The sequence below is a fragment of the Pteropus medius genome, unplaced genomic scaffold (genome assembly GCF_902729225.1).
Source record: "Pteropus medius unplaced genomic scaffold, Ma_sr-lr_union100, whole genome shotgun sequence".
In the NCBI taxonomy this organism is placed as follows: domain Eukaryota; kingdom Metazoa; phylum Chordata; class Mammalia; order Chiroptera; family Pteropodidae; genus Pteropus; species Pteropus medius.
The window spans coordinates 1,830,556-1,850,573 of NW_024356335.1; the positions used below are offsets into that span (position 1 = coordinate 1,830,556).

General features: G+C 41.6%; 1 protein-coding gene across 4 annotated transcripts; it reads left to right on the forward strand.

The window, feature by feature from the left end:
- Positions 1-36: 36 nt before the first annotated feature.
- On the forward strand, positions 37-19,471 carry RABEPK (Rab9 effector protein with kelch motifs). Of its 4 annotated transcripts, XM_039861703.1 has the most exons (9): positions 37-339; positions 2,053-2,208; positions 5,371-5,429; positions 7,841-7,998; positions 11,176-11,328; positions 14,372-14,533; positions 17,030-17,179; positions 18,743-18,892; positions 19,151-19,465. In XM_039861703.1, exons 3-9 carry the CDS (start codon positions 5,377-5,379, stop codon positions 19,441-19,443), a joined length of 1,119 nt encoding a protein of 372 aa, XP_039717637.1. In that variant the 5' UTR covers positions 37-339; positions 2,053-2,208; positions 5,371-5,376; the 3' UTR covers positions 19,444-19,465. The 4 variants fall into 4 exon arrangements, with proteins under 4 accessions (XP_039717637.1, XP_039717639.1, XP_039717636.1 ...); XM_039861702.1 differs by lacking the exons at positions 37-339; positions 2,053-2,208 and adding an exon at positions 4,115-4,216 and having other exon boundaries at positions 19,151-19,471; XM_039861704.1 differs by lacking the exons at positions 37-339; positions 2,053-2,208 and adding an exon at positions 4,142-4,254 and having other exon boundaries at positions 19,151-19,471.
- Positions 19,472-20,018: the final 547 nt, after the last annotated feature.

Below are 20,018 nucleotides of genomic sequence, written 5' to 3' on the forward strand. Positions count from 1 at the left end.
TGACCCGATTCTCCCCGCTGTCTCCGCACACCCCACGCCTTCTGCCGCCGAACTCAGACCCCCACCCTTGGTCCCGCAGTGAAACCTCCTGGGACCCGTAGTTGTGTGCCGCGGTGGGGCTGGGATTTGTAGTTTTCAGTAGTAACCCGATTCTCTCTCCCCGTTTTTTTTTTTAAAAAATTTCCCTCTCCTTTTCTTTCTCAAGACTTTCAACTCTGGGCGCCCAGCGAGGCTTTTCTGATGCAAAATGGCGAAGTAGGTGACCCTAGTCATTCCCTGGTTTCTCACTGCGACCCATTTAAGCATTCTCTCACGAGAACATCTTCAGTGAAAAATTAGGTAAGCCTGGACGTGGTAACCTGTTGTCACCCTTCCAAAGCCTTGTGAAAACCTTGCCTAAATCTGTGGCAGAGATGTCAGGCTACCCATCTTTCAGCCTGAAAGGAAGAGAAACAAATTTTAAGGCGTTTCTTATGCTAAATGCTATATAAATGCTGTTTTTCTGTTTAATCCTCATAACGATTGATAGGAAAGCAAGGCTCGGAGAGGTTAAATAACTTTCCCCAAATCTCAAAGAGAACAGGCAGGGGAGCCAAGATTGGTTTAAGTATGCTTCAGTGGGAGTCCCACGAAAGCAGGGAGTTTTTGTCGTACACTCAGAGTCAAGAACGGGACCTGGCATGTAGTATGCCTTCAACATTCATTCATTCATTCAACAGCTTTTATGAACATCAACTATGGGCCAGGTACAGTTGTAGGCACTTGAGATATTCAGCAAACAAAATAGATAAAGATCCCCATCCTCAACACATAGCTACATGCTAGTAGAGGAGACAAGAACATAACCAATAAAGATAATAAATAACTATAGCATATTGGAAAAAGATAAGTGCTGGGAGCGGGGAACTCCAGCAGAATAAGGGAGATGGGGTGATGCATTTTTAAGAACCAACAGAGACTGGGGGAGTTAGCCATGCAGATAACTAGAGGGGAGTTAAAGAGCTGATCAGAGGCCCTATGATGGAAGCATTTCTAGAATCTTGGAAATGGCAAAGTTAGTGTAGTTTGAGCAAGATGAGAGGAGTAGGAGAGGAGATGAGAAAAAAGATTTTCTTTTTTTACTAATTTTTACTTTTAATGTAATAGGGAGTTATTGCGGAGTTTTGTGCAGAAGAGTAACATGATCTAATTCATATCTGGTGCTGTATGAGACTAGGAGGCAATGCTTGCAGCTGAAAGATAAGTTAGGAGACTGTTATGTAATACAATAGTAGCAGGTTCTCAATAAATATCTATTGATATTGGACTGGATCCTCTTACTCTAAAAGGTATTTTGAGGACATTTGGCTAAAATTTAATGAAGTCTCTGGGTAAAATGCTTTGTATTATTCTTGTAACTATTCTGTAAGTCTAATGTTGTTTTAAAGTAAAATTAACTTTTAATTTTGTTGCAGAATGAATGATGCCCACAAACATACATTTCTTCATTTATTCAACAAGTTATATTAAATGAGCAATTAATTAAATGCAAAGTATAATTAGTGCTAAAAAGGGAGAGAAGGGGTACTGGGAGTTAAAAATGGAGTAGAAGAAGACTAATTTAGGTAGGCAATATAGTGGAAGTAAGTGTGCAGATTCCAGCACCAGGTAGCCAGAGTTCAAGTGTATTACTAACCACATGACTTTGGTGAAGTTATTTATCCTTTCTGTGCTCCAGTTTTCTCAGCTACAATATGGAGATAGTAATAAAAATGCCGACTTCATATGGAGATGATAATAATGCTTACCTTATAGTCTTGTACTAAAGTTTAATAGACTTAATATATGAAAAGGGCTTAAAATAATGTCATTTACAGAATGAGCGCAATGTGAATGTTAGCTCTGAGTATTGAGTGGGCGTGAAAGACCTTTCTGAAGAGGTAACAGTTAAGATTTTTGCGGGGAAAGTATAGGGAGAATATGCCCAGAATTTCTTGGAGAAAAAATTCCAAGGAAAAAAATGCTACTGTTGTTTAACTTTTTTTTCTTTTTTCTTTTTTTTTTAAATTATAGTCCTTTTTGGAAATCTGGCAATTCACCTTTTATCTCTGAACCTCAGTAACTGGGAATGAATCCTACTGAAGATACCATTTCAGAATTGGGAAGGAGGACAAATAAAGCTCTTAAAAGGAAGGTGTCACTTATCTTTGCTGATAAGTCAGTGAACAGGTAGGTAATGACAGCAGATGGTATCCTCTTCCAATGAAAATAGGTGGCAGGCCTCATATTACCAAACTGTTTGGCAGTAAGAAGCTCCATCCTGCAGACGCACCTCATTGGGTGAACCTCACTGTTGATATCCAGAGCAGAAGGAAAGGAGGGAAGCATCCCCGAGTGTTCAGCGAGTTCTTAGAAGAGGTGATGGACACGTTTGATGGTTCATTACAGAGACAGTGTGCAGAGCTTGCCGACTGGAATATATTAGTCTTTCTTGCACAAAGCAGAAAATCTAGGCTCCTGGTCCTGCCATTTATGTGAGTTAGTCATTTTAACTTCTCTGGGCCTTGACTTCCATTTTAAAAATAGATCTCAAAAGTTCCTTCTAGCACTTTCTGAAATGTGATTTCTATCTAAAAGCATAGGTCTCACAGTGAAAACCGGTTGCTATGTTGCTCATGAACCTCTTCCAGTTTTTTCTGTATATGCACAACTCTTGCATGGCACCTTGAAATGGATCTAGCCAAAAGACACGGGACATCAGAGCATTCTGCAGCTCCAAACAGGAATCTAGATGCACATGGACATATGGCAGAGCCAACCTGGTCTTTGTTTTCTCTCCAGAAGGAAAGCAGAATGACTGACTCCTACACTCCTCTTTGGCAGTCAGTGGAGAGTTTCTCATTAATATGGGAACTCACACAAACCCCAGGTGTTTGAAATAGGATGTTTGAGCAGTGAGGAAAGCTGCAGACCTCAAATTCCATCTTGTTAATAAATTTTCATTATGGTTTCAAGTAGCTAAAAGATTTACCAAGTTGGCCTTTCACCTGTACTATCCAGTCCTCTCAACTACTCCAAGGAGTAGGTATCACTATTCCCATCCTAGAGATGAGGAAAGTAGAGCTCGGAGATAAACTTGCCAAATGTCAGGGTTAGATGGTTAATGCTGGAGCCTGGATTTGAACCCAAGTGTGTCTTTCTGCTTCCCACTCTACTATCATAGCTCTGTACTCCAGGAGCACCTGTGTTTCCTTCTGTAGCTGTTTCCTGTATTTCCTAGGCTACAACACCTGGCCTCAGCCCTCCTAAGTGATGGTGGGGTTCTCCAAAACATAAGCATAGGTGAGCTCTCTCTCTATTTTGAGGAAAGCCACAAGGAACATATGGTTATAGAGACCAGAAGTAATGCAGGTGAATACTTCTAACTCAAGACTTGTGTCTAGAGTTGGATTTTAGCAAGGAATAGCATCACACTTTACAGAGGACCAGCTCTGGATCAGTGGCTGGGCACCGAGCACTTTATATTCCTGAGCTCATGTATCCCCCACCATAACCTTGTGACAAATCTTAGCCCATCTTACAGGCGACACTGCAGCCCAAAGAAAAGTAACTTCCCCAAGAATATACTCTCATTGATGAACTTTTGACAAATGTACCTAGTTATCTGTTTTTCTGTTTACTCTCTCTCTCTCTAGTTCGCTGTAGACTCCGGGAGGCCAGGGACCTTCTGTTTGGTTCAGCATAGAGCCTGCCATAGTTACACAAGCTAACTCTGGAATGAGTCAGCCGTTTAAGGCGGCAAAGCTTGAATCGGCCTAAAGACACCCAGGAAAGCACCCTTAACTCTCCCTTTCAAAACCATTCCTAAAAGCCGCTGGAACTGAAAATATCATAGCCCCTTAAGATAACAGCCCAGCTGCCTAAAGAACTGGGTCATCCAAGTGGATGCACAACCCCCGGCTTTTCGCTTGTTAATCTTTTCCAGAGAGCCCTAGTTTTATTGACTCCGGCAGCAGGTGAGGTCCAGGGAACGGCCCGGCATGTTTGATCCCGAAACGCACAGTCTGGCCTACATCCCTTTAAGCGAGCGCGGTGGCAGGCGGGGCGGGCCCTGGGGCGGGGAGGAGCGGAGCGGTTGGCCGCCTCGCTCTTCCGGGGTCTGGGATGGGGCGAAGGCCCAAGCATCCTCCCTCATTGGGGCGGAGCCACAGTCCCGGACCGGCCTAAGCCGCCGCAGGTAATGCGGTCCGGGCCTGGGGGGTCGCAGGACCCAGGGTATGACGCGGTTCTCAGCGGGGCAGCAGCATCCATTAGGAGAGTGGGCTCCAGAGCGGGTGGAAAGCGCCGGAGAGGGCCTCCTCGGGCTCTGGCCGGGCCACATTGACAGGAGCCAGCCTGTTCTCTCTGGACCTTCTTTCCTATCTCCCATCGCTGCCACGCGGGGATGGGACTGGGGAATGGGACTGGCAGGCAGGGCTGCGGCAAGTCCCTGCCTATGCAAAGTTTATCCCAGGGCTTTGGGAACAGCAATCAGTGGCTTTGGCCAACGGTTGGATTCATCCATTCATCTCCCAGAAATCTTATCCATTTTCTTTCTTCATCCACTCATCCCTCACTTCTACTCTATGCCGGGCCCATTGGTGGGTTCTCTGAATGAACCTGACGGGCCCAACTCTCTCGGAATTCAGTCTGGAATCTAGTCTATTGACTTTTAAGTAATTACATTCAGGTGATCCCAGCAATGATGGTGGTTTAATAGATGCCTTCAGAGGAAGAAGGAAGTAACTTGACGATCTAAGTGGAAAACAACAAATCAGTGAAGGTTTTACTGGAGGGCTTATTTGAACTGGGCTTTGGAGGTTGACTAGAAGTTTCCTAGTTGACAAGAAAAGAAGGAACGTTTCAAGTAAGGGAAGCAGCACAGGATACAGGTTACTAAAGGGCTTGCCATGTTAGAGGAACAGCAAATGTAGCAAGAACAACTGAATATAGCAAGAAGTTGTGGAGATGAGGTCCTGGAAAGAAGGTTGAGACCAGAAGACTCTGAATGTGATGCTGAGGCCAGGACTTATCCTAGAGTTCGGTATTTCTCAGCCTTTTAAAATGTTTTATCTTTCGATAAACATAAACATGACCTCTGAAAATTTATTTTTTTATATACTCTTCCCCACAAAAATAACAGACACACAGGAAACTTTAGCCAAAGTTGTATTATATTTGCTCCTAAATATAAGTTTATATCAAGGTTGGTAATGCTTATTCACATTAATCAGGTCCTAGAAATCGGTACATTAATAGGAAAGATTTTAAAGAGGGCAGTGACCTGATTTGTTCTGTGTTTTAGAAGATAATCATAAATGTCTAAAAAATACCTTTCTTTCTTGTGCATAGGACACTATGAAGCAGCTCCCCGTCTTGGAGCCTGGAGACAAGCCCAGGAAAGCAACATGGTCTGTAAGGAATGATTCAGACAGAGAAAAACATAAGTTTTTGTTTCATTTATAAGTAGTTTACTAACATATTTAAACATCTATGAAAAAGGGTAGAGATGAAACTGTCTGCAGTTTCTGGTAATTAGACTCAGATTGTTTGAGGTCTTCAGAGGAATGATAGTTGGGCAATAATTATCATAGAGCAGATGTTGATTTTATTAAAATCCATTTACCAGGAAGAGTAAGGCGCTGACCATCTGGCATCCTCAGCTCCAACACCGTCTTTCCCCGCAAGCTGTGACTCATTTTTAAGAATTTCAGGGAATCGGATTTGGATTAAACTGCCTTCACTGTTTCTTGGCTACTTGCTCAACCAGCTTTTCATTCAACAACCAACACTGGCCCGACAGGGGCAGCTGCTGTGTAGGTGCTGAAGGTACAAAGGTGAATAGTCTCAGTGTAGTGGGGGTTACAGACTAAGCAGATGATGGCGATGAAATGTGATCAGTGCTGAAGAAGCGGGACCCACACAAGGCTGTAGAGAGGAGGCACTACTTCTGCAGGACCTTGAAGGAGAGTCTCCGATCTGGCTTCCCTGTGTCCATTCTTGCTCACTCTGCAACATAAATCAGGTCATGGCTTTCCCTAGTTTAAAACCCTTTTTTCCTATCCTATTGGTCTAAGAATCAAAACCAGAGTCCTTAAAATGGCCCACTAGGCCCTGCATGGCCTGTCCCTGCCTGTCTTTCCAACCTCAAATCCCCTTACTCCTCCTTTGTTCTCTTTCTCTTCCTTAACATGCCTTGCACTGTCCTCAGAAACTAGATGTATTGGTCTCTCTACCTGGATCACTCTTTCCCTCCATCTTTTGTCCTTCACTTTGCCCAACTAACTTCTACTCATACATCAGACCTCAGTTCAACTGGCGCTTCTTTAAGAAGCCTCTGCCCACTCGCCTCCCCCACCACTCCTTACAGGGCGAGATGCCCCTATGCTATGTTCTCATGCTAGATACCCTGTACTCCTCTATAGTGCAGTTGAAATGCAACAGATGTTTGTGAAATCATCTGTTAATGTTTCTCTTCTCAACTAATCAGTAAGGGCTATGAAGCCAAGGACTTTTTTTTGTCTTATTCACCATGTATCTGGATGGCTATGTGCTTTTGGGTAACTTATTTAACCTTTCTAAGCCTTGGTCCTCAGTCACAAAACTCAGATGATAATAGTACTGTCCTCGAAGGGGTTTTGTGCAGATCAAGTGAAACCAGGGTTGTTGCAAAGTTAGGAACATGTATGGTACATTGTTCAGGTGGCAATAGGATCTGTGAGTCTAGACATTAGAAGAGAGTCTGGAAAAGAAATAGAGATTTGGAAATCACTGATGGACGGTAATTATAGCCATCAGTACAGATTAAAAAAGACCAGGTAAGCAAATGTAGGCTGAGAAGAGAATATAGAGATGCTGAGGGTTAGGAGAAGGCTGGTGGGAAAGGAGTCAGAGAAGGAAACAGAAAAAGCAGCCAGAAAGAGGATGGAGAACCAAAAGGGAGCAGTGCAGGGCAGCCAAGTAAAGAGAAAGGTACGAGGAGGAAGGAAAAGTCAGGAGTACCGGATGCCAGAGAGGTCAGATAAGACAGGGCCTGAAAAATAGCTATAGAATTTTCTTTTCCAACTAGGAAGCTTGAAGTATGTTTTCTCCTGCAGCATTCAGAATAAGTTTAGAGAGTGAGATGACTGGATCCTGTATTCGACTTTGCAAAGTCCTAGCTTTGGCTTCTTTCAGGTCCAGCTTTATGAATAATCCAGAAGAGCTCTTTGAATCAATAAGTTCTGGAGAATATACGTGACAGGGAAGCATCACTTGCTAGTGGCAAGAGCATTGGGGCTGTAGGTTCCTGTGTGGTTGCAGATAAAACTCTAGCCACCATGTATTGAATCCTTTCCTGCACTGTTATAAGACTTCATCTTACTCTTCAAGAACTATTGCTATCCTCATATTACAGTTTTACAAACAGAGAAACGAAGGTTTAGGAAGGTTAAGTGACTTCCTAAAGGTCACACATCTAGAAAGCACCTGAACTCGGACTTGAACTAATTCTATCTGAATTCACAAATGGTGCCAGGACACAGCGCTGAACATTTCTGGGTGTCAGTTTCCCTGTCTACCAGATGGGGACAATTACTACCCCAGTGCATCCCCATTAGGTTAATGTGAGATGAAAGTAATGACAAAATTGAAAAATCAAAGATTATGTGCAAATGGAAGGTTCTATTGTTAGTCAGGGAAATACTGCTTTGCTGGATACGATTTAAAGTGTCTATACATATAAGCCCCTTCATTCTGGTGATCATTTCATGAGGAATGGAAAGAACACACTTCTGCATTTATTCTCTGCTCAGGCCTCCTAAATACATCCTTCCTTTGGCAGGTACACCTTGACCCCCGCTGGAGACAGCCCCTGCGCTCGGGTTGGCCACAGCTGCACATATTTACCCCCAGTTGGTGATGCCAAGAGAGGGAAGGTCTTCATTGTTGGGGGAGCAGATCCAAACAGGAGCTTCTCAGATGTGCACACCATGGATCTGGGTAAGACCAGCACGAGCCCCAGGGCCAGAGAGCAGGGCTTCGTGCGACAGTGACCAGAGTATTCCTTAGGAACACCAGTTCAGTTTTCCTCTAAGAAAATGAACATTGTCTACGGCTATGCCACCCTGAACGTGCCTGATTTCGTGCCCGATTCTCAGAAGCTAAGCAGGCCAGGCCTGGTTGTACTTTGATGGGAGACCACCTAGGAATACCAGCTACTGTAGGCATTTTAAAAAAAAAAAAAAGAAAATGAACATCCCTGAGAGGTCCCTAAGGTCTCAGCAGAGCCCTGGAACACAGCCACACAGCCAGTACCTTCTTTTTTGGGCGGAAGAAGTCCACATGGAGCCCTGGACATCCAACCATTCACTCATCACATATTCCTCTGAGAGACACCTCCTCTTCCATCCACATACCCAGTTACTCACCAGGTCTTAAATATTTCTCTTTTCATCCATGTCTTTCCATTTCTGCTATTACTACTGTAGTCTAAGAATTGTTCTCTCTCAACTGGATATTACAACCTCCTGTCCAGTCTCCCTGCTTCCAAGTTTACCCCCTGTACAGAGCATTTTTCATACCTAGCCAGAGAGTATTGTCTAATACACAAATCTGGCCATGTCACTCTTCATTTCAAGCATTTCCCAGCTTCATTCTCTGGCTCTCCCGAACTCAAATTTGCTACACTGAGCATCCTTCAGTTCCTTGATCACATCTTGAACTCTGGTCTCCAAACCTTTGTACATAATTCCTCTGCTTGAAGGCTCTTCACTTTCCTTCTCTGTCTACTCTCCATCTTTCAGGTTTGTGATATTGTGATTTATAAGAAATATATACTGGTCTTTGTCCATGGTTCTTGGCTCACAGCTCCCAAAACCCTTGGACTTTTTTAAGTATTGAGAGTGATAAAGGTGTTCTTTGTTACATTAACGAGGTGACTTTTGGAAAGCACCTAAGGTTGGGAGTTGGTCACCAGGAGAGACCCATCCAGGTGATAAGAGGGTTGGAACTTTCAGTCCTACACACACCTTTGGAGAGGAAAGAGGGGCTGGAAGTCGAATCAATTGCCGGTAGGCAATGATTTAATCAATCATGACTATGTAATGAAGCCTTCATAAAAACCCAAAAGGACAGGGTTCTGAGCACTTCGAGGTCAGTGAACACATGGAGATATGGGGAGAGCATGTACCTCTGCACCATTCCCACATACCTTGCCCGAGGCATCTCTTCCATCTGGCTATTGCTTAGTCATATCCTTTTAAAATAAATGATGATCAAGTAAATAACATTTCTCTGAATTTTGTGACCTGTTCTAACAAATTAATCAAATCCAAGGCGAGGGGGTAATGGGAACCTCTGATTTATAGCCAGCCAGTCAGAAGGACAGGTGAAAAACCAGATGGGGAAGGGGCTGGCCTGAAAGTTCCAACCCTCTCACCATAGGGTTGGTTCCCTTGGCAACCAGCCTCATCCTTAAGAGACTTTCTAAAAGTTACCTCATTAACATAAACTCAATAGTGATTGACAGGGCTTGTTACAAAAGACACCTTTATCAGTCTTATCACTTAGGAAGTTCCAAGGGTTTTAGGCTCTGTTCCCGGAATTGATGAAGATCAAATATATATTTCTGTATATAAATCACCATGTCACAACCACCCTCCATATTTTCATAGTATCTTATGCTTTCCTATCCTTATCCTCCTTCACAGCCCTTATCTCATATTGTTATTTCTTGTCTGTTGTCCCCAAAAGCGTATAAGTGTCTTAGAAACAGGGAACATGGTTATATTACTCATTGTTGGATCCCCAGCCACTACCATAGCACTGGGCACAGAGTAGGTGCTTTATAAGTATTTGGATGGGTGGATGATTGGATGGATGGATAGATAGATGGATGGATGAATGGATGGAGTGGGTGGATGGATGGGTGGGTGGATGGACGGACGGACAGCGGACAAATGAACAAATAGTTACTACTATGTACTATGCACAATGGCAGAAGAAAACTGGTGACTCACATCATGTTTTGTTAGGTCATGTACTATTGCTGCTATTGTTTTAATCTAAGTTACCAACTAAATGTGAAGGAATATACGTATAAAAATTAAAATGGTTCAGCTTCTCTTGATAATTTTGGAAGGTCTGACATTAGTAGGCCTTTGTGTCTATATGGCAGCAATTATTTGGAGCTGAGCTGCCACCTATCAGTGGGGCTCTAAATTTGCCACATTCCCTCCACTCCTGTGTAGGCATTTGAATTTCTACACCCTGTACTAGGAAATCAAAGGTAAATTAAATCTCTTCCAACCCTCAAGAAACCTATTATCTAGATCAGTTACATCTGTGTTGTCACCTCTTACTAGCTTTGTGACTCTGGCTAACCTGTCTAAGTCATCTGGGCTTCAGTGTTCTGTAAAATGGGCATAATAACTTGCTTCACTTGGTAGTTGTAATGCTCTAACAAGATAATGCTTGCGAAGGTCTTATGTAAGTGATTTACTAACTAAAATAACTAATGGATTAGGTATTATTATTATTCAGTGTATTTTAGCCAGAAATCATTTAGTTGCAGGAAACAAACTTTTAAACGAGCAAAAAAAAAAAAAAAAAAAGTAAGGAGCCAAGGGTAGGAAATACAGCCTTGCCGTGGGAGAGAGGGAAAGCAGGAAGTGTTAAGCTGTCAAAAACCATCTGCTTTCTCCCTCACTCTCTCTGGGGAGATCTGATTGTTTATGTAGATGTTTCATTCTTTTCTTCTCCATGCTTTAGCTTTCTCTGCTTCTCCACACATGGTAGAAGATGGCCACCCAAATCCAAGAATCTGTGTGAATTTCAGATTCTTGGGAGAGAGGATCTGATTGGCCCATTTGGAGTCAAGTGGCTACATTTGACTCAATCAGCTAGAGCGAGAAAGTCAAGGTGTGTAGTACAAACAGGTCTTCCTGTGGTTGGAAGAGGGGGGATAGTTTCCACAGAAGAGGTTTCATGGACTTGGCAGGTAGTCCCCCGAGTGTCTACTATAGAACTTTTTGGAGTTTGACCACATTCCATTTAAGTGATCCGATGGTTGTTCGCTTATGCTTTTGACCCTCTTCTCCTCACTACCCTCTCCCGAGTTGCCAGGCAATCTAAGCAGTTGGCAGCCCCAGTCTAAGAACTGGGTGAAATGTTTTCTAGGAGCACACCGATGGGATTTAGCCACCTCGGAGGGTCTCTTGCCCCGGTACGAGCATGCCAGCTTCATTCCCTCTTGCACACCTCACAGCATCTGGGTGTTTGGTGGTGCCGACCAGTCAGGAAACCGAAATTGCCTGCAGGTTCTGAATCTTGGTAAGTAGCCAAAGGTTATTTTATTTACATACATACACTCATACATAAATCCAATTCCAATTTCATTACTTGTGCCAAGAACCCATTTGGACCGTACTGAATTATCTGTTTAACTTTGCTGACTTCGTAGAAAACAGGAATTTTAAATTCTAGCAGAATCTTAAGATAACAGAATTACATTTTGTTTTTCTGATAATGTATACAATTATCAGCGTCTTAAAAGCCGAATCTGGAAGAGACTTAGAGAGTAGCTATGCCAAATGGGTGACCGAGGTCCAGGAGAAGTGACTTTCCTAAAGTCGCGAGGGAGTCAGTGACTGACCTGGGCTAGAACCCAAGTCACCTAGCTCATATGGCGATGATCGTGCCTCCCAGGGGACATTTGACCAAGTCCAGAAACATTTTTGGTTTTCACAACTCAGAGCAATGAGGGAGCAGTTTGCTACTGGCATCTAGTGGATAGAGGCCGGAGATGCTGCTGTATATCACATAATGCACAGGAAAGTGCCCACAAGAACAAATTATCTAGTCTACAATGTCAGTAGTGCTAAAGGTAAGAAACTCTGACTTAGATCCTCCTAGTATATTTTTTTAGCCAAAAAGTTCAAAGTCTCTGACCAGTCTTATTGGCAGTTTTATCACACAGGAGGCAGTTTAGGGGCATCACTGCTGAGAGGATGTTGCTGAATCACCAATGGGAGGTGGACTTGTCTTTTCTCTTTATAAACATAATTTATATTCATTGTAAAATATTCGAAGAGTCTAAGTGGACAAAAGCCATCCACAATCCTATGACATTAAGGCTGTTTACATTTCTGTGTACTTCCTTTCTGTCTTTTCTCTGCATTTTTATAAGCCTGAGATCATACTATTTCACCACTATGCCATTGTACCTTTTTCATTTTAATTTCACAGTTACTACATAAATGATGGCCTGGTAACAACAGTGCTTTGTTAACATCATTTTTAAAGGCTGCATAATATTCCATTTCTGACAATACCACAAATCACTTGTTTTTTTAACATTTTAACATTTAGGTTGTTTTTAGATTCTTCTCAGTATAAATAACAAAGCAGCGAACCTCTTCGTTTAGAAGTTATTGACTGTATTTCAAATTATTGTCTTAGAATTCATGCTCAGAAATAAAAGGACTAGTTAAAATACCGTCAACTTTAAGATTTTTGATACATGCTACCAAATTACTCTTCAGAAAGATTTTTTCAACTTATCCTCTCTCTGTGTTTCATAGTACTTGTTTCACTCCTGACCAGCATGGAATTGATTATTTTTAAATATTGCTTATTTGATAGGCAAATCTGGTAGGCATATCTAATTGTGTAAATATGCATTTTGTTGATTACTAGAACTTGGACATTTTTCACATGACATTAGCTCTTGCCCAGTTCCTTCTATTAACAATAGATTTATTTGCACAACAGTTGGTCTTCTTTGTCACTTTGGGATAGTCGTAGTTCCGGCCTTGTTAAATTTGACAGGGATTTAAATTAACTCAGTATCTGGTGCATAGTTAATGCTCAGTAATGGTGGTTGTGGTTGACATAGCTACAGTTTGGCAGATTGAAATCCATCTGGAACGTTGGCCTTTTGATTTTCACCGATAGCATTTATTTAAATAAAATAAAGTGAAAATTTTGAAAGCCGCTATCAAAGGAATTGATTTTCCACTGGATCCTTTTTCTCTCCTAGAAAGTATAATTTGACACAGTGCCCAGGAAATATGAAAAATGTAAGTGAACTATAGGTTGCTTTTGTTACTAAGGCAAATCCATCAAATGGCTAAGTAATCCTTTGTGATTATTTGCGCTGGCGTTTGACTTGGCAGCAACACAATCCCAGGATCCTGTGATCCCGGAGGCCATGTACCTTCTAGCTCCCCCGAAGATCCAAAAAGCTCCCCAAGGTCTGTAGCTACAGAGACAATTTTATTTTGCTTTGGATAGAGGCTGAGACTTGTTTGGTTTCTAGGTTCATATTTGAGTTCCACACATATTACAAATGCTTCATGGGACATTTAATGAAGACGTTAATATATTTAATGAAGACGTTTCCAAAAGGCACAGAATTTGCCCGGCAAGAAATAATTCTTGGTGTGTTGTGATGGAGCGAGTGTGGCAGCCTTGGCAGATCTGAGTTCAACGCCTGCTCTGCTACTCACAAGTACTGTGACCTGAGGAAAGCATTTAAATTTTCTGAGCTTCAGTTCCCTCATCTGCAAAGTGGGGATACTTTCTACCCACCTCCTGAGGTCGAGTGAGGATAGTGGGAAGAGCAGAGTGCTCAGGGCTATGATTCTGCACAAGGAAGGTTCTTAATTAATGCATCCATTTCTATAAAATTCATGCTTCATTCTAAAATAAATAATAAATAAATAAATAAGCTACTCTACACCTACCCAGGTGGTGAAATTTTATTCCTAAGTCAGAAGAGTGGAAACTACATAGATTTTGGTGTTCAAAAGAATTTGAACCCCAACTCGGCCTTTTATTAGCCACCCTAAATAAGTGACTATATCTATCTCTGCTTAATTCTCTTATCTGTAAAAGGAGAAACTAATATTTATATGGCATTTTCTTTTTAGTAGAGACTAATTGCTACTACTGAAACTGTAATAACATTGTCTACTTTAAGAGCCATATATCCAGGGAAATTTGGCACATTTGGTTTCTATCATCTAGTAGGAGTGACATTTAGCAAATGTTAGGCTCCTCTGAATAGCACAGGGCAGGAGTCGGCAAAGTGGAAGACGGTTCAGAGAGGATGTTTGAAGCCCTCCAAAAACAAATTGACCTCATTCTTAATTGCACTTGTGGCTTTTCAGTCTCGGGAGTTTGGGTATATCTGGGCAAATTCTAAGGATCGCCCCTACCCATCCTTGACTTTGGTGGCCTAAGATCACTGCCTTGACCTACACTGTCCCCTTTAAGGACTGGGGTTTGGAAGGTGATCCTGCCGAGCCTCAGAGTCAACGTCAGAGGCCCCTCAGCGTAGGTGTTTTAGGTGCCTCCCTTCTGTCTGGACCAGAAACCAGGACTTGGACCACGCCAGAGGTGACCACCCCATCACCAGCCCCAAGAACATTCCACACATCATCAGCAGCCATTGGAAACCAACTGTATGTCTTTGGGGGCGGAGAGAGAGGCGCCCAGCCCGTCCAGGATGTGAAGCTTCATGTGTTTGACGCAAGTATGAATTAGTGGCACCTTGGGGCTGCCATTTACCTGGTCAGGGCCACCCCAGCCCACAGCTTACCTGATATAGGAGGCAGAGGTTAGAAAATGATACCCTGGCTGAATGTCTCTGTGCTAGACTTCCTTAGTGTATCCCTCAGCTGATATCTTCTTCCCACAGCAAAATTTGCATTTAAAAAGGTGTAAATGATCAAAACCATTTGAACAGTATAGTTTATAAAGTAAAAAAGTAAAGGTTTCCCCTTTAGCCTTTCTTTCCTGCTCCCCAGATAGAACTGTTGGCAGTTCCTAATGTCTCCTTCCAGACTTTCCTATGCATTTTTAAATCATGTGTACATGTATATGAACATGTATGAACATGTATGAACTTTGAAACTTAGAATACACACATGGAATCAAATTAGAAATACTGTCCTGCGGCTTTTTTTAATAGGGGTAAGGGCAGATCATAGTAGTTGAAAGCATGAACCACACGATCTGCACTCAAGACCAGGTCTGACATATTACTTCTGTATTACTTTAGACTAGTTACTTAATCTCTCTAAGCCTTAGTTTGCTGATCTGTAAAATAAACATATTAATAGTGCCTACCACAAAGAGTTGGAAAGATTCTATGAGATAATGTGATATAGTGCATAGCACAGTACCTGGCACATAGGAAGCACCTAATGAGTATTAACATTATTATTATTGTTACTATTACTATAATTATTCCTTCATTTAATCACACATCATGGATGTCTTCTTAGTCAGCACCAATTTCCTTGCAAAGCCTATCCTTTTATGGGTATCCTTTATTCACTCAGTCATTTTCCAATTGATTGACTTTTTGCTGACAGCATTACAGTGGCCATATATATTAAGTTTTGTACATGTTACATGTTACTATGAAATAGATGCTGAGAAATGAAATTACTGGGTCAAAATGGTATGAACATTTAAAATTCTGAGACCTCTTGCCAAATTGTTGTCTGAGGAGTACTTATTTACATTTCTTCCTTTAGTGGTGGGTATTTATGAATAACACTTTACAGACAACATGAGACAAAAATAATTTTTACGTGTGTTTTTCAAGAAAGATGTAACCTTTTTTGAAATGCAATAAGCAAGATTTCAAACTTAAAAGTATAATTGGAAGAATTAAGACACATCACAGTATGACTTTTCTTTTTCAGAAAGAATGGGCTTTGTGATTCTTTTAAAGCCCTTTTAAAATTTTTAAATAATGCTGTTTTCGAATATATGAAACTAAGGAAAGGAGAAAAAATAATGTATGTGTGTGGTGTCTGTGTATATAAAATACTATGACTCCAAAATTATTAAAATCTCAATACATTTCCAGTCTTTTTATTTTAAGTAGCAGAGATAATTTTATATGAAATACTTGTATCCTGTATTTTTCACTTAAGCGTTTTTCCTATAATCACTAAGTCTTCAACATTCTAAGAAATTCATAATATTCTGTCATGACTGTGGCAGTAACAACCATTCACCTGTTGGACTTAGATAATTTACAGTTTTCTCTATTACAGTGCTGTGATAGGCATATTTATACATAAACCATTTTAGATTATTTCAAATTGTATTCCTTGGAATTCTAGGGGTTGCTTGTACAACCTGCAAGCATTGCCACAAACAGTAATTCAAAGTTAAGTTGTTTGGAAGGCCTGTGTCTCAAATAGTTTTTGCAGCATTCCTTTAAGGCTTTTCTGGCATGTTGAAATGATTCCTGTTTCCAAATTCTGTATGTGTACAATTTTGAAGATATGAAGGGCTGCCAACAGGCAGAACACGTCTGCACTATTAGGATAATAACCGTATTGATAATTCTCATGTGTCAAGTACTTTCTCTGTGCCTGTCTTTTATGTATGTTGTCTCCTTTAATCCATACTTCAACCCTGAGAGGTAGGTATTGTCAGGTATTGTCTTTATTCCCATTTTACACCTGTAGAAACTGAAGCTTAGAGAATTAATTGATGCAAGGCCACACAGTTATTCAGTGAAATAACCTAGTTTTAACTCCAAATCTCATGTTCTAACTATTACCCTGTACTGCCACTTCAGCAGCCTCTGCTAATGTTAAAAGTAGTCTATCTTTTCCCCCTATGCTTCCAGCAAATCAGTTAAGGATATTACCTTGAAAAAATAAGGCTCTGAAGGCCTGCCATTGAAGAAGCAGTGTTCTTTTGAACTCTGAAGCAGAAGTTTTAGGGAGGTCTTTTTTAATTCAAAGCAAGGAATGGTTTCCTAATGCCCAGTAGAAGGGCAGGCATGTCAGTTAATTCTCAAACCTTGGAAATGTCCAAGCAGAGGCCAGACAGGCTGTAGAGAAAGGGAAGCCTGGATTAGGTTGGCGAGTTGGAGTGAATGACTCCAAGGTCACTTTCTGCTTGGACTGTCTCTCCTTGCTGGTACGTGAGGCTTGGACATATTTTTTAGGTTTTTGCTTCATAGCTTTGTCATTTGATGTCAATGAATTTACTTTTATAGACACTCTGACCTGGTCACAGCCAGAGACACTTGGGAAACCTCCATCGCCCCGGCATGGTCATGTGATGGTGGCAGTAGGGACAAAGCTCTTCATCCACGGAGGCTTGGCAGGGGACAAGTTCTACGATGATCTATATTGCATTGATATAAGTAAGTAGGGCAGAAGGCATGGGGGTTTTGTCTCCTCAAAATTAAATTAAATGTGCTTTGATAAAATATAGCCTAGTTCTTAGGTGTGGGTAACTTGACCAGCTAGCAGACTATTCACTTGATTCTGTCAATAATAATATAAGCCATCATTTCCTGAGCATTTTATATGTACCTAGCCATTAATTATCTCTTCTCCTTCCAACAACCCTGCTCTTTCATTAAAATTCATTATACTTTGTGTTCCCCAAGTAGATTTCTTTCAGGCATTAGCCATTAATTCCATGCCTATGAGAGGCATGGACAATTCTAGAGTGGGTCTGAAGGTGAGCAACTGGAAATATCATGCTAAAATAGTTAAAGACACTGAGAAGAGGAAAGTTAGGAAGAACATGAGAATTATCTTTAGGTGTCTGAAGGGCAGATGTGCCCTAGAGAGCCTGGACTCATTCTGGGCCATTCTTTCAGACCATGAGCTCCCTTAGGACAGGGACTTTGTCTCTTTTGTTCCCCAGGGTATTTCCAGCACTTAGCACAGTGTCTGGCAGATCAGGTGATGAGTGCATATCTGTTAACGGGTGGATAGATGAACAAATAAACATATTCTAGGTTGATCCGGAATACAGGAATTGAAACAGTGGGCAGAAGGCATGAGAACTGCCGTGCAGTGTATCTGGCTACCCTGCCGAATAATGGGTTCTCTGGCTGAGTGACATCTGATGCCAGGTGACCCTGGCTAGGATTCCTGCTCTAGCTAGAATTTTGGCCATATTGGGTGATTCTTCCTTCCAGCTCTGGACCCCTGCCTTGAATTGACAGATGGAAAATATCGTCACAGAAGCATTTCTTGCAGGCACTCAAAAGGGGTTTCGATATTTATTTTTAAAAAGAAAGTCCTTTTGTCTTGTGCTGAGGAACTACTTCTTTTTCTGTTCTTATCCAGGTAGTTCTCTAAACCTAAAATCCAGGATGTGACATCCTGCCTCATTTAAATGCTTGTTTGAAAAGATACAGATATCCCTGCAGAAATGGGTTGGGGATAGGTGCTGAGGCAGCGAATTACACTATAGAGAACGCAGGTTTTGGAGTCAGACCTGACTAAAATTCTTGCTCTGCCATTTGCTAGCTGTGGGATTTCGGCCAAGTCTTTCCCTCTCCTGTTTCCTCATCTGTAAGAAGGCAGGAGCAATAGCAATTCCATAGAGCTGTTAGAAGAATTCAGCAAGATATTTAAAGTGTCTAGACAGCAATCAAAGCTGTCACACACACACACTTGGAACCTCACCTACTTCTGGGATCCAAAATAGTTAACGGTGACGGTCATTTTTCTGTGTTCTGAAGACCACCTACATCAGAATCACCCGAGATGCTTGTTAAAACTATAGATTACTCCCTCCCTGGACAACCCAGACAGCATTTCAAGATCTCCCAAATAATTTTTACGTACATTAAACCTTGCTATATTATCTCAGGGCTCCTACTCAATGACATTTAGGTTTGTAAACTGACAGTTAAGTTTGAAACCACGTTCCAGGATTGTTGTGTCCAAATTCTTTCTCTTGGCAGGTGACATGAAGTGGCAGAAGCTAAGTCCCAGTGGGACAGCTCCCACAGGCTGTGCTGCCCATTCAGCTGTGGCTGTGGGGAAACACCTGTATGTCTTCGGTGGTATGACTCCCACGGGAGCACTGGATACAATGTACCAATATCACATAGGTGAGCAGGTGTTCCCTATGGGTGTTTAAGCAAATGTGACCGTTTTTTGGAAAGTACCAGTGCTTTGGTTTTTCAATTTGATCCCTCCACATCTAAAGTCAAAGGAATGAAAATCAGACTTTTAGGGAATTACATCACCATTAGTTTTTTTCCTCCTTTTATTTCCTATTTGTTAGGGCTCAAGAGATGCAGCAAAGCACTGAACGTATCTGAAAATTTCTTAACACTGAGCCTTTGTTTTTTTTCTCCCTAATATAGAAAAGCAGCATTGGACCTTACTTAAATTTGATACGTTTCTACCCGCTGGACGATTGGACCATTCCATGTGTATCATTCCATGGCCAGTGATATGTACCTCAGAGAAAGAAAATTCAAATTCTGTTGATCTAAACTGTGATACTGAGAAAGGGGATTCCAGTGACAAAGGAGTGACCCAAGGCGGTGACTCGCATGAGGAGAGTCAGACTGACTCACTGCTCTGTTTTGTGTTTGGTGGGATGAATACAGAAGGGGAAATCTATAATGATTGTATTGTGACTGTAGTTGACTAATAAAACCCACATTTTTATTACTTTTAAATGTCAGTTACTTTCAGAAAAGTTAAATGACGTCTTAGCTTTTATACCTCCAAAGTATTTTTTGCGCTACATATCCCTTTTGCTGTCCTCTACTTTTGTAGGTGAAGAGATGAACCTGGATAGCCCAGTGCAAAAACCTCTATTACATAAAGTATTTTGCCAGCAATACAAGTTCAGTGACATTGGTTGTTACTAATCACAAAAACGTTGAAGAATCGTAATTGCTAGATACAACATAAGCTGTAGAAATTGGGGAGTGGACATTTACAGATGGAAATGTCTTTAATATTCAGTAGCTGCTCCTCATAAAGAGGTACAGACTGTTGGCATTTGGTAGTGACAGCCATTGGGGACAGGGAAAACTGGCCCTTGTCTTGCCCAACTATCCCCTAACCCCCACTGCACAGGGCACTGCAGAGGACTGTCTTTGATCCACAATTGCAATGGGGCTTAAAGTAGTTTCAAGGTCACCATTCTAGATGCCACTCCAATACCACTAATGAGAAATTTCAGAGATGGGGATTCAGACATAGCTAAGTTTCAAAATA